The 14,337-nt window shown below is 39.2% G+C and overlaps 1 protein-coding gene across 5 annotated transcripts in view; it reads right to left on the bottom strand.

Annotated features, from left to right (window-relative positions):
- Positions 1-14,337, bottom strand: part of ncor1 (nuclear receptor corepressor 1) — a 77,513-nt gene that overhangs the window by 48,477 nt on the left and 14,699 nt on the right. For 4 of the 5 annotated variants that reach the window (XM_015385853.1, XM_015385852.1, XM_015385850.1 and 1 more), the window contains exons 6-15: positions 14,163-14,276; positions 11,400-11,456; positions 10,650-10,702; positions 9,844-9,910; positions 6,591-6,763; positions 4,619-4,709; positions 3,169-3,213; positions 2,895-3,073; positions 2,744-2,798; positions 2,529-2,627 (exon numbers count right to left, since the gene is read on the bottom strand). In XM_015385853.1, the coding sequence (XP_015241339.1) occupies positions 2,529-2,627; positions 2,744-2,798; positions 2,895-3,073; positions 3,169-3,213; positions 4,619-4,709; positions 6,591-6,763; positions 9,844-9,910; positions 10,650-10,702; positions 11,400-11,456; positions 14,163-14,276 (933 nt within the window). The remainder of the gene's footprint in view (positions 1-2,528; positions 2,628-2,743; positions 2,799-2,894; positions 3,074-3,168; positions 3,214-4,618; positions 4,710-6,590; positions 6,764-9,843; positions 9,911-10,649; positions 10,703-11,399; positions 11,457-14,162; positions 14,277-14,337) is intronic. The other variant, XM_015385849.1, reaches the window with a different exon arrangement.

Below are 14,337 nucleotides of genomic sequence, written 5' to 3' on the forward strand. Positions count from 1 at the left end.
AGCAGATAGGCTGCCAGCGCTGACTCGGTCTCACTGAGATTCTTTTTCCACTCAGTTTCACTCACTTGCCCCACATTCCTCTGCTCTTGCTGTTGCTCACTCCGTCCCTTCCCAACCCACACTAATGACTCACTCTGCTCACTCAAACGCCAGTTGCTGAAGCTTGGAAGTCAGTCAAACACTGATAAGCAATTCTTTAAATTACAACCTAAAACAAGACCAAAAAAAGAGACATTTCCCTGCATGTTTTTAAACAAGGTTTGTTCTAAACGCTTACGTACTTGCAGAATATAAAGTGTTAAACTCTGAAGAAACTCATGCATTTATTAAAATATGACAAATATTTTGGTGCTCAAGAGTCATTACAAAAACTTCGGCTAAGAGCCTCCTCCTATGTAAAGACAGTCTACAACCACACAATTGTTTTGCAGAGCAGCTGTACTGGACACAGTGTTCTCTACTGAGGATTTTGGCATATGCAAAAGGGGTAGAAAGCCCAGAGAGGATAAGAGCTATCATTGGTCCAGATTGCAATCTTTGAACTGGTAAACAGGCTGTAAAAAATACCCTTTGCTGAGAGAACAACAGACCTGGAGCCGCAAGTAAACAAAAAAAAAAAAAAAAAAAAAAAAAAAAAAAAAGTACACCTTTTAAATTTAAGTAAAAAAAGAAAAAAAAAAAGTTTTTCTATAGAGAACTCTTCGAGTGGCAGTTTCAGCTTTCCTTTGTTCAAATTATGCAAATAGAATCTACTTTGGGACATGATGTCCCAGATGTGCTCAATCGGATTCAGGTCTGGGGAGAAGGCCCCAGTCCGTAGCTTCAATGCCTTCAACTTGCAGGAACTACTTACACAATGCAGCTACATGACGTCTAGCATTGGCCTGCATTAAGAGGAACCCAGGGCCAACTGCACCAGCCTGTGGTCTAACAAGGGGTGTGAGAATCTCATCTCACTACCTAAACGCAGTCATTCTACCTCTGGCGAGCACACTGAGGGCTGAGTGGCCCTCAAAAAAATGCCACCCCACACCATTACTGACCCACTGCCAAACCGGTCATGCTGAAGGATGTTGCAGGCAGCAGATCGCCCTCCATGGTGTCTCCAGACTCTGTCACATTTGCTCTGTGTGAACCTGGTTTCATTTTGAAGAGCTCATGGCGCCAGTGACCAATTTGCCAATCCTGGCATTCTTCTACAAATGCAAGCATTCTGCTTGGTGTTGGGCTGTGAGTACAAACCCCATCTGTGGACATCGGGCACTCATACCATCCTCTTGGAGTTGGTTTCTAACTGTTTGTAGAGACACATGCATAATTTTGACTGCTGGAGGTCATTTTGCAGGGCTCTGGCAGTGCTCCTCCAAATCTCCTTCTTTGCTGACCAGTCTCCTGGTAGCGCCTCAGGCCTCTGGACACTACGCTGAATAAAACAGTAAACTTCTTGCCATAGCTCACATTGATGTGCCATCCTGGATGAGCTGCACTACCTGAGCTAGTTGTGTGGTTTGTAGAGTCCATCTCATGCTACCATGATTGTCAAAGCACCACCAACACACAAAAGTGACCAAAACAGCAGCCAGAAAGTATAGGTACTGAGAAGTAGTCTGTGGTCTTCACCTGCAGAACCACCCCTTTATTGAGTGTCATGCTAATTGCCAATAATTTCCACCTATTGTCTATTTTATTTGCACAACTGCATGTCCAATTGATCTTTAATCGGCGCTGCTTCCTAAGTGGACAATTTTATTTCACAAAAGTTAGATTTGATTCACTTTTTTTGAGCAAGTTTTATTTTTCTGAGCATTTTATCTAATAAATCAGATGTCAGAAATAGCCTTAGTCACGCCTCCTTAACTTTGATGGAAGTGTGACAGTTTTCAATTGAGTCATTGTGTGCTTTAACAAAGGTATATGAAATAATGTATTAAATCATGAAATAATTATATTTCCTTAGGAAAATATAACAAATATATTCAATGGAGGTTCATAGAATTAAATATGTATTCAATAAATAATATATTTCCAGTTTAAATAAATAAATGACCAATTTAAGTAATAATTTCATAAGGTATTTATTTATTGTATTATGGAAGCCGTCACCCCCCATAACGCTGTGCTTTTAGAGTTTTGTAGTTGGTTTAGTCATTTTATACCAGAAGACTCACAATAAATCAGCTGATGAGGCTGATTGATAAGAATATCTGACTAGCTCAAGATCTTTTGGGGAGTTGTACAGTATATTTTCTGACAAGCCTTTTTTCCTCCATAACTTTGCAACAACTCACTTTGTGGAGGAATGGAGAATTCAACATTAGTAATGACTTCTTCTTTTGATCTTAGGTCTTTTATAAAGATGCATGTTTTAAAAAAGAGAGTCTTCTAAGGGGAGATAGATAAGATGCACTTTTGTTACTCAACACACCAAAAGGTGTGATTTATTAGCATTTTAAATTGTGTTATTTGGTGAAAAATGTACTACACAGAGAGAAATGGCTGCTACATATCTTCTTAAAAGATGAATTTACCTGGTTCCTTCCTCTTCTTCTGTAGTTTCTCCTGACCAGCGCCTTGTAGTTTTGGTTTTTTTTGGTCAAGTAGTAAAATAGGACACAATCAGCCACACACTGAAACAAGAAAAAAGGAATATAAATACATTTATGTCATTTTTTTATACTGGTTTCGTCAATATTTTATTAATTTAAGTTATCTATTTAGACAAAAGGGTAAACATTACATTCACCTTTCTTTCAAGATACGAGGCGATTAAACCGAAATTCTTGGGATGTTGCATAAACCTGAAAGAAGCAAATGTAGCCGTTACCCATAAACGGACCAAACATCCATCCATGGCACAGTAACTAAACCAGGAGGGTAATGAAACACGGGCTCACTTCTCCTTGAAGATTTCCTTCTCATGTTCTGTCCAAACGTTCATGAACTGTCGAGCTTTGTACACTTTCATAGGGTCGTCCATCAGGCCGTTCATGTTGATGAATTTCACCCTCCTTTGCTCCGAGTCGTACATCATGGGAGGGATGACTGACAGCTGTCTCATCTGTTTCTCATTGTTCTGCGGCACAGAGAAGAGGTTCAGACCAGAAGGGCAAAAGAGTGTGTACTCATTTCTGTAAATGTGCTCTGATACCAAAGGAATGGTGTAAGTACCAGATCTGCTCGGGTGGTCAGATCTGCTCGGGGGCACTGCCCCTGCTGATGACATCACAATATGGCAAAGCCACTCATATAAACTGTATTACACCTGTTTCATTTGATTCAAATCTCTTTGGGAGGCTCAACGGGGGAGTGGGGAATGATTAATAATTAAGATGGTTAGAGGAGTGCACTTGTGCTCTGAGAAGGTTACAAGTACCACGTTTGATCGCCACAGTCTCCACCCTGGGTTCCTCAATAAAAACCGTTTACAACACACTGCTCCCAGGGTGCCACACAATTGCAGCCCACTGTTCCTCAAGGGGATGGGTTAAATGCAGGGGTTGAATTTTCCCATTGTGGGACAATAAATGGATTTACAACTTATCATTATCTATATTTTCTATTAGTTTAGGTTTCTTTGTTTCCTAATTTCAACTACTAAAGATCTCCAATCAGTCTGCGTTCTAAGGCAGATTGAGCTCTGCCATTTAAAAAGGTGACTTAATATGTGCAACTGACTGAGCTAAAATAGGCTAACCTGTTAGCTACAGAGATCAGCTAGCAACAGGGCTTCCCAGCTCACCCCTTTACATCAGGGTCTTTCAGTTACTTCCTTCACCATAAACAGATTTTTTCAGTTTTTATATAAATCAGGAAAAACTTTATCGTTCATTACATACACTAACACCACAGATGCTCCCAATCCGGCATACAGACTCTGCATTATTATCGTTGTTATCGTTGTCTGGGAAACCACAATGTTTTATGTCATTGTGGCAATGTTTAGCCAATCATATAGTGTAACGTAACTGGCACATGCAGAGCCCGAATCACCATGCCCTTATTTGGGGAGAAATACTCCCTAATGAAGACCATCCACAAGAAGCAGCAGCGTTAGCTGGACAAACTACTTAACTATTGCATGATTTTAAGCAGCAAGACTGTTGACTTATTAGCCCTCAGCGATCAACTAAATATATAGGCCTACCGCTATAACCCGTGACAATTTTCCCATGTCGGTCTTCATGAGGCTGGCTTCTGGCCTTTTTTAATCTTTTACATTTATCAAGACTCTGAATCAGATCCAGTATTGTTCAGATCCCCAATAGAATAAGCTGAAATAGTGATGTAGTGATCATTAATATCCTAAATAAGATTTGGAAATCATTCCCAATCTAAGGAGGGAGAAGGTGAGAAATATCATATGACTTTGAGGCAAACAGCCGGTCAGCCATCTCATTGTGACCAATAAATGGTCAGGGGGAGTTTAGGGTCGGCTATTCTCCGCATGTTTATGATGGAATGGTGTTGTGAAAGAGTTGGGAAAACATTACTGAAAATCCTGTGCTGCTTAAATACTTTCCCTTTGTACAAAAAAGTGAAAACCTCACAGTATGAACCAGCATGAACATGACTGGAAACAGCTGAAGAGCTTTTCAGATATCCTGCAGTCGGTTCCTACCTCCTGTTCAGAGAGACCATCGATGATTTCTGAAATCTCATGCTCACTTCTGGCTATAGTTGCAGAAAGACCTGTTCCTCTTTGTCCAACTCTGTGGGAAAACAAGAACAAGAAGTAGAATATAACCCCAATAAATAAAATATTGAGGTGCAATTTCGCCCTTCTCCTCTTTCTCATCAGGGCTTCTGTAACGTTTTCACCTTTAGCATTTCTAGCAACAAACTCTCTATGAGCCTCTGATGCTGTGAGATGCTTTCCAACAGGCTAAATATTAGTTTAGCATGAATACCTGAAATTCAAAACACTTGGTGCACATTAGTGAAAAATCCTTGAGCACCAAACACTCCTCTGCAAAATAAATATTGCAAAAACAGAGACTGAGATGATGATAAATTTATGAATAACTGTTCAGCCTAACATTAAATAGCACCATGTTTCCTCTATCTAAGGGGGCGGCGGAGGAGACAAAACATGGAGAAACCTTTTACTGATGAAGATCCACTTTAATAATACATTAAATTAACTGCCAGAATGAAAACTGATGACTAAAAGCTAAATATATGCACAATGGATTAAAATATACATTCCCTTTTCTTGAGTGATAGTGATTACATTTCTAGGAGATTAAAGGGAAACGCCGTTTTTTTTACATTATTACATCATGTTCTACTCACCTATTTGAGTTTTGTGTCATTTGGAGCCGTTCTGAAGATATTCCGTTATATCCAAGTAACGTCTTGCTATGGGCAACGACTTGAAAGCACAAACTGAACTGTTCATAATTTATAATTTATGGTACGCCAGCATTCATAACATGCAGGCGAATCACTGTCCCCCAGAACATCCGCGGTTATATTTTTTATATTTATATCTTTTAAAAACGAAGCGGTGCGTGTATGACATCATCCGCGCGCCGCCTACCGTTTATTCTTCCTGTCCGCTGAACTGCTGCTAGTTTTACTCGCGTGTCTGGAAGATGTCTAGTGCTACTACCACAGATGATCTCGCTCTGGAAATGGAATTGAACGATTCAGATTAGCTAGCCGAATCAATAGAAGAGGTAGAGCGTAGCCGCCTGTGACCCGGGCTACCTGTTACGACTCCAGTCCAGCGCGCGGATGATGTCATACACGCTCCGCTTTGTTTAAAAAATATATAAATGTAAAAAATATGACCGCGGATGTCTGGGGGACAGTGATTCGCCTACATGTTATGAATGCTGGCGTACCATAAAGAATAAATTCTGAACAGTTTAGTTAGTGCCTTCAAGTCGTTGCCCATAGGAAGACGTTACTTGGATATAATACAGAATATCTTCAGAACGGCTCCAAATGACACAAAACTAATATGAGCGAGAAGAACATGATGTAATAACATAAAATCAAGGGCCCAATGTAAAAAAAAAAAAGAACGGTGTTTCCCTTTAAAGAAGCCAATTTTTCATATTAGGGATAATAAATGTTATGGAGAAAGATGTCCTACTTGTTATTTGATGGCCATAAGGTTTATATCAACAGAAAATCTATTTTATAATAATTAGCCATTCGTGAAACAAAGCGTAATTGCCTAATAATTTTCTTACTATTACAACAAAAAACTTATTTCTACTATTTATGTATGTATTCTATATATTTATAGAACAAATCTTTTGCTTGGAACAAAACTTAAGACCAAAGATAAATAAATAAAATAAAAAAACAATAGGTTGAAGGTGGTTGAAATACATCATGTATTTTTTTAGGGCAGATGTTTTGCTTCCTGTCTTTCATTACTGGTTGAACTGATTCATCCAGGTGTGTGCAGTGAGGTCAGGACCACATGGATGAACCAGTTCATCCAGTAGAAAAAGACAGGAAACATGAGCTGCCTTAAGTAAAGGAGGTAGTGGAGTTGTGCATAGAGCTCATTCAAGATGATGCACCCAACCAGACAGCCACTTTATTTCCCCCCAATCGCTGGTCATAATGCTCACCTTTGGAAGCGCTCCTGCTGTTCTCGCTGCTTGCGGATTTCGGGGAACTGTCGTTCGTAGTACTCTCGCGTTCTGCTCTCCTTGGCTTTGCGTCTGGGGTTGTTCTCCATGCGCTCCACCTTCTTCTCCCACGCCTCCATTAGCTGGTCATAGCGCTGACAGATCTTCTGTTCCTGTGCACATGAAAGGAAAACGGCACACGTTTATTGGGGTTGTTTGCTCTTATGTGGAAAGTCGAGACAAACTCTTATCTGTTTGATGCTTATTCTCATCCCAGAAAAGAACTAAGATTTGATTTCTTACCTAAGTTAGCCAATTGTTTTTTCAATTTTATTCTAGTACAGATCTCCATAAATCAACCTAAAAATAAAGAACTCAAGACACATCTAAATGTCATGTCCCAACTAGATTTATGGCACTCAATTTAAATTAAGATGAATACATTTATATTCTGTATAGTATATTATAGGATCTGATTGTTGGTCAGACTAAAAAAAACTTTTGAAAACAACAACCTTTATTCAATTATTATACATAATTTATATCAAACCTGTATTCCTGATTTTCTTTAAACTTTTCCTTCTTGTACTGATGTAATGTTCCCATTAAATGCATTGTTCTCATAAGTAATTAGCAAAAGAACCTCATAAAGAAGCTCAAAGGCTTGAAAGCAGTGCTCTGTGTTGAATATATCAATATAATGTGTTTTAAGGAAACAGGTTACTGGAGGTTTTTAAATGTCTACCAATCAATCAGATCAGAATCAAATACATTTCCCTTGATCTAATTACTGATGTCCCCAAATCAATGATTAATAATGAGAACTTTAGGCAGGGGTTTGCAGGACTCCCACCACCAGCAGCTGAAAATCAGGCCTATGATGCTCTGTTTAAGTTAGATAAAGAATATAAACGCTACTGACATAAACGTTAAAACATAAATGATAATGACCATTTGGTAAATTCTAATCTATGAGCTCAATTAAGAAAGCTGCTTATCTCTTCAAAGAAGACTAAATCTGGAAGACCCTGCTCAAATAATGGCCTCAACAAACAATCCTAATTTTTGAATGGAAAAATGTAAACAGCATAACGGATGGGTTACATGCCCCATCTCTTTGAGCTGTGTTTGTGGTGTTTGTCAGTTTGTCATTGACTCAATTTCTGTCTCTTGACCCATTCACGGTCGGATCTGATGCGATCGTTGTGTTTACAATCCCTCTCCAACAGGCCTGCTTATTACACAAGTTTCTATTGAAATCATCCAAACCAAACACAGTTTGTTCCTCACTGAGGTGGCAAAAACAAATTAAATCTTTTAATGTCTAGATGTGAAAGAGTTCAAATGTTTGGAGGAGATTCAGAAAAGAGGGTCAGACGGGGTAAAACGCCGTCCGCAGCGAGGGACAAACAGTTAACCTTCCTCTTGGCAAGAGGCCATGAGCACTCTGCCATTGTTCAGAGTCTGAAAGGTCCGACTGAGGTTAGCTTCACTGAACCACAGCAGCAAAAAAAAAAAAGATCTTTGTATTCAAACATTATGTGATTCTGCAAAATTTAAACAACCGATAAGGCAGCGGTTTGAAAAAAGCAGTTCTTAGAAACACCGTTCGAAACGACAATATTTATTATTCCTCTGCATACAAAAGTTGTTATTGCGCCACACAATGAGTCCAAACAAACAGAGGAAACCAAGGCGCCTCCTGTTCCCTAAATACATCATCTGGATGATTTTTACAACTACAACCATGACCCACTGAGTCAAAAGAAGCTGAAGAGGCTTTCAGTTTATGTTGTTTCCTTTGCCTGGAAGCAGAGACATGAAGTGTCGGTTCTACAAAAGCTACAGTCGAGATTAAAAGAGTCACGACTCAGTCACAACTAAGAAAAAAAAAAAAAAAAGGTCCTGCATCAAGCTAAGGATCACTGGGAGGAAAGAGGCTACAACCTTTTTATTTACGAAATGAAGAGGGACTCTAAATTTGAAAAAACAAATGCCTGATCCTAATCTAGTATGGTGGTGGCAGCATTATACTGTGGAGGAACAAGGAATCCAGTCAGAGGTGTAGAAAGATGATGATGATGATTGAGGATGTTATTGTGTCTAATATTAACTGCAGAAAGAAAATGCACGCCATTTTCTAAAAACAGTTCTGTGCTACTTTGTTCCAACACATAATTACAGCACCAAACCAGGTTTGCGGATGCAACGTGATAGAAAGTTAAAAGGTTTAAGGCATGGACGCCTCTTTTTTTAAGACTTTAAAATGTCTATGAAGATAAAGGAAGTTACAGTAAAATCCTAACAATAATCCACTTTCTGCGAAAGCACAGGAAGAGAGTACACTTACAGCCTTTAATCAACCCATATCTTTCCTCTACTGAAAATATTTTCAAGACAAACTGGTTTGCAGCCGTTGGCATGTCTAGTCTTTGTCTTACAGACATAGCTTCTTGATAATTTCCCTCATAAAAGCTGTCGTGCATTTCCAGTTAAGCGTGCATGTCTTTCTACACCAACAAGTGTCATAGCATAGCTTGCAAAGCAGTTATGCTATGGGCAGCAGTTCAACTCCAGACTGAAGTGTAAATCAACAAGGAGAAAAATTACTTAATTGTTTGACATAAATCAACAAAATAATGTGAGTGTATTAAAATTGAGGTTTGGGATTGCACACTTCAATAAGTGCTGACTGGTTTTAATTTGCACCTTAATGCCAAAGGAGACAGTAGAAGAGCTTTGAATGAGATAGATCTGGCACATCTATGGCTACAATACAAGACTCTGAAATCCATGCTGCTTTCTCTGAAATCGGTTGGGCTTTCAAACACCACATAATGTCATTTAGGGCCAACCAACTCTGCGACAGCAGGTCAACAGGTTTATGTGGATAATCAGCTTTCTGCTAACAGCGACCCTGCTGAAGCAGAGGTAAACATAACCTGAAATTCTAATTCATAGCACCAATGCAGACTAATCTTGTATTCTGTATACATTTACACCTACTAGTTCCTTTTTTTGGTTTATATTCTTAGCTGAAAAAACAGTATCATATTCATTTAAACCATCAAGTTTAGGAATGAAGCTTAAATAGTCTGAGCAGAGGTCATCCGAGTACATAGAGTCACATGCTGCATTGTGCTGTGACGGCTCCACTCACTGTGGGAAAGGAAAGAGCTTCTCCTGTTGTCCCCAAAACATATAAAACTACATCCAAGTTCAACATCATGTAACCTGCATCCTGGACACTTACCCTTTGTTTACGAGCATGATTCCTCCTTTTAAAAAACAAGATCAGCTTCTTCCGCATGACCTGGTTTCTAAAAGAAAGCAGAAATCCATCATTTTTGTGTTTATAAAGAACACTTACTGTAACTTTTAAAAGAAAAGCATAAAGAAGATTGTGTAGCAAAATCTAAAGTCTGTTTTAAATCTGATTTAAAGTTTGTTTGATTTGTACCTTTCAAAATAAGAAAACAATTTTACTAAAAGTTTGACACATAGATAAAAATACTGGGAAGTATTGTTTACAAATGCTGGTGGCGGTGGGACGGGACCATGAGGGCGCTGACCCTGAGAGCGTGGCCTTTCAGCAGGTTCACACAGAATGGGTCTCTGTCCTGATAAAAGGCCCAACCAGATGCGCCGCTCCCGTGGTACACGCTGATAAGGTTTTTTTTTTTTTTTTTTTATGTTCCAGACAACATGGCCTTCAACCCCTCAGGCAACTTACTCCAAACATGCCTGACACAGACAGACAAATACACATTGCTGCTTCCTATCCCTGCTGCTCTGCTTGGTGTAAGAGGAGCAGGTCAATCAGGTGAAACGCCGACCAGATTAGACAGAATTATCAGAGGGGATTATGGGAACTCAGGTCAGAGTTACACGGTTTCCCCCACTGATCTCATTGTGAAGGTCACATCTGCACCGATAAACCAACATTTCTATCTTTTTATAAAAAAAAAAAAAAAAAGATGAACAAATTAAGCTGAAACTTACGTTTTGATGTTAAAAAAAAAAAAAAAAAAAAGATGAACAAATTAAGCTGAAACTTACGTTTTGATGTTATCGTGGTAAACCTTCGTGTCTGACGGCTGGTTGTACAACGGCTTCAAAAAAGAAGGGAAAAAAAAAAGAACAGGAACTGAATTCATCACTGACCAAAACAAACAAATAAAAACTCAGTTGGTAATCAGAATCCACGAAAAGTCAGTGAGAAAAAGTCTTGCATGCAGGTGCTTCCAGGTTGTTCTAAGAATAACGTCCATTTTTGAGTAGATTCTCATTAAGGAATCATTTAACAGCAAGAGAGTCGTTTGTTGACATTTCTATTTCCAAAAACTGTCTATGGTTCATTCAGGCGCTGAGAAAGAGAGAGAGCTAAACTTTCAGCAGCTGAGAAGAAGGCAGAACAGCAAATATACAGTATTACCATACAATTTAAAGTTTTATATGTCTGCCTAACTAATGGTTCTCAAAACATGGAGACAGCTGTTTACAGTGGTAAAACTACCTGCGACAATGATGCTCATTTTACACCAATCTGAATGCTAATCTTATGAATACTATGCCACACACACAGACACCAACTTGGCTGCAAGTACGAATAATCAAAGTCTTACAGCAGTAAGCCTAAAGAAAAACAGTTTTATACCATATTGTACCGCAGCTCTTATACTGAAATAAAACTTGCCAAAAATCAGCACTAGCATCTCTAAATCTGTTCATAAACCTATGATTGCTGCATCTCTAGTCATGTTTTTAAGGCTCCAAAACAAAGGAAATGGTAGGAATTAATAAACATACCAGCTCAACTTTGGGGCCAAGACCTTCCAATATTTTATGAGCCTCTTCAGCTTTTTTCTGAAAAGAAACAACATCAAAACAGATATTCAGTGACCAATAGCATCAAAACATTTTCATTTTAACCTTTGGAGTTTAACGCATGTGCTTGTCCCCATTTCCTCTTACTGGTGGTGAGTGACATAGTGTGAAAAATTGCAAATCTCCTTTTGGAAAGTAAGCTGGTATGAGCGATGCAAACAGCAACATTTGAGAAATGGGCTCCTGCATGCTCTCGCATGCGTTTAATAGGCGTTCCCTTTCAGGAGAGAGTACAGGGTTGTGCATGTGCGTTTTCTTTTTTTTTTTTTGCAGGACTGTAGGCTGACAGGAAAAGGGGTATGAGAGAGGGGGAGAGACATGTGGCAAAGGACCACAGGTGGGATTCGAACCCGAGTCAGCCGCATCCAGGACTAAGGCCTCCGTATATGGGTCATGCACGCTAACCGCTGCGCCACCTGCACGCCCAAATGCATTTTTGAATAAGTGGAGAGGGCGGGGCTTTTCAAAATTTTGCGGAAATCCTCCATTATAACTTTAAGCTCCAAAGCCCTGATCCACACTAGGCATTCTGAATGAGACTTCCTTTATTCAAACCTCAGATAATTAGTCCAGTGTGATCCTGGTTGTCGATATGATTGCGAACGTGTGATTGTCAGTGTGATGGTGAGAACTAAAAGAAGACTATAGAAGTGTAAGACTGAGGTAATTAATTCAAAGATGCCTTCAATGAATTTAAAATCAGCCTTTCTGACTGAAACAAAAAAACTCTACAGGAGGAGGCCGTTCAAAACAACTGCCAGCCTGCCTCAATCTGAACAATGCTAAGATCCCGACAGGACTCACAGCAGGGTCCAGACTTTAAGATTAAAAAGAAGAAAAATAAAAGGTAAAGGTCAATTTTAAACAACAAAAAAAGAGAGATAATGAAAGACATGGATGGTAGGTGAATTTGAGTGCATGAGTAGAAAGACTCATGCACTCTCTCCTGTCTCCATCTCTTTCTTTCCCATACTTCTCATCCCCCCTTCCTTTCTCACTTCCCATTCCATCTCAGTTTCAGTTGTTCATGATTTACTCCATAAATCACTTTAAAAAATGTTAATATACAAGTATCAAGTGGAACCTCATGGCTACAGTTATAATGGTCTGTGAATAGAGAATAGAGCTGTGAATCTTTGGGATTCCCACAATTTGATTTAGAATTGATTCTTGGGGTCAAAATTCGATTTTTTCCGATTCTTTTAAATCCAAACAATTCGATTCAGAAACGATTCATTTACGATTCAAAACGATTCTCAGGATCTATTCCAGTCTGCTGGCATGAAAGAAGAGTACATTTATTAAGACTATATAATTGTAAATGTTTTATTTACCTATTGCAATAATGTAAACACCAAAAGGTAAATTTTACCAACAACTCTGGGTGATGTCTTTCGAGATGAGAATGGGGATTGGAAATACTCCCAAAATACTTAACTTTACCGTTGCAATCTCTGCAAACCATGAGTCATGTCAAGCCCTTTCTGACCCGGGCCGGATTGAAGGTAAAATCCAAAGTGTTTCCAAATGGTTGCTTTTAAAGACCGCGGAGGCGGTTTAATTTCTTTTTCATCATCCTCCATACTCCATACGGCAACAAACACAGTAGCTCACACAACACTACGCACCACTCTGTAGCCTTCTAGGCTAACGCTTGCATGCCTGTGCATAGCTCACGCTGCCTGATAAGGCACATCCGCACGCACAAAAAAAAAAAAATATATCGTTTTTAAAGAAAATGAGAATCGATTCTGAATCTTTAAATGTTAGAAACGCGATTTGAGCTCAAATCGATTTTTTTCTTCACCCCTAATAGAGAACCGAAATAAAATGCATTGATGTTTGTTTGTGATGTGACGACGTCTGTAAAAGTTTAAAGCTCTGTTTTTTAGCATCAATGCCAGGATAAAAAGTGCAAAAACTATTATGTCGAAAAATGATGATGAAGCTTGCCTGGAAACTCTTGCTTGATTGGAACAGACTTTCAGTTTACACAAGCTCATTAGTAGCATAATGACTTAGTGTTTAATTTTCTGGGACCGTCGACAGACAAGGACAAACAAGCCCAGCTGCCAGAATAACGGCATGAGCTCCTTCGCATCTTTGAGGGGTTAATGGTTGACTGAGAAGAGAGAGTCCCAGCACTACCCTTTAGAAATGCTTCTCATGATATGTAGACTATTTTACATGATTTCTTGAGCAATTAGTTAAACAAATTATCAACATGAAATCGATTCTTGTAAAAATTTACACTTATTTTTTTTCTCTCCACATGTAAACTAATTAGAAAGCCCAGCATATTCCAACAGTGAGTACAGCTGAATCATTGCTCTGAGAAGAAATAATACTGCTGTGCTTTGTGTCGGGATGTTAGAGCAGGAGACCAGAAGCAGAAAGAAATTATCAGTTCATGGTAGAAGCAACAAAACAGTTTCAAATGGACCGTTTTATTTTATAGCAGAAACAGGCAGCATGGAGGAAAACTAAATTTAGAGCCTGTCTGTGGTTATCCTTCTGCTACAGGGAGGGAGAAGAAATGCACATCTGCTTCGCTTGTTTGCCACTTCCTTGTTCATACCAGCTTTAATGGATGGATGTAGACAATTAAAGAGCGTCATGACGGGGAAAACTCCACAGAAAGGGAGGAAAGTTGGACTTTGCTGGTGGTGTGTTCAGACGACGTACCCTGTTTTCATCGTAGATGATCTGGACTATGCTGCGGTGCTTGTGCTCAACAGGAGGTGGGGTCACTGGCTTCTCTGGCTCCACTGGCTTTGCTGCTTCCTCCTCAAGTTGTTGCTAAGAGACAACATCAGAATAAGAGCTTCAGACCAAAAGCTTACAAGAAATAAAAAAATTA

This window comes from Cyprinodon variegatus, unplaced genomic scaffold, assembly GCF_000732505.1.
Source record: "Cyprinodon variegatus isolate N-32 unplaced genomic scaffold, C_variegatus-1.0 Scaffold350, whole genome shotgun sequence".
Taxonomy (NCBI): Eukaryota; Metazoa; Chordata; class Actinopteri; order Cyprinodontiformes; family Cyprinodontidae; genus Cyprinodon; species Cyprinodon variegatus.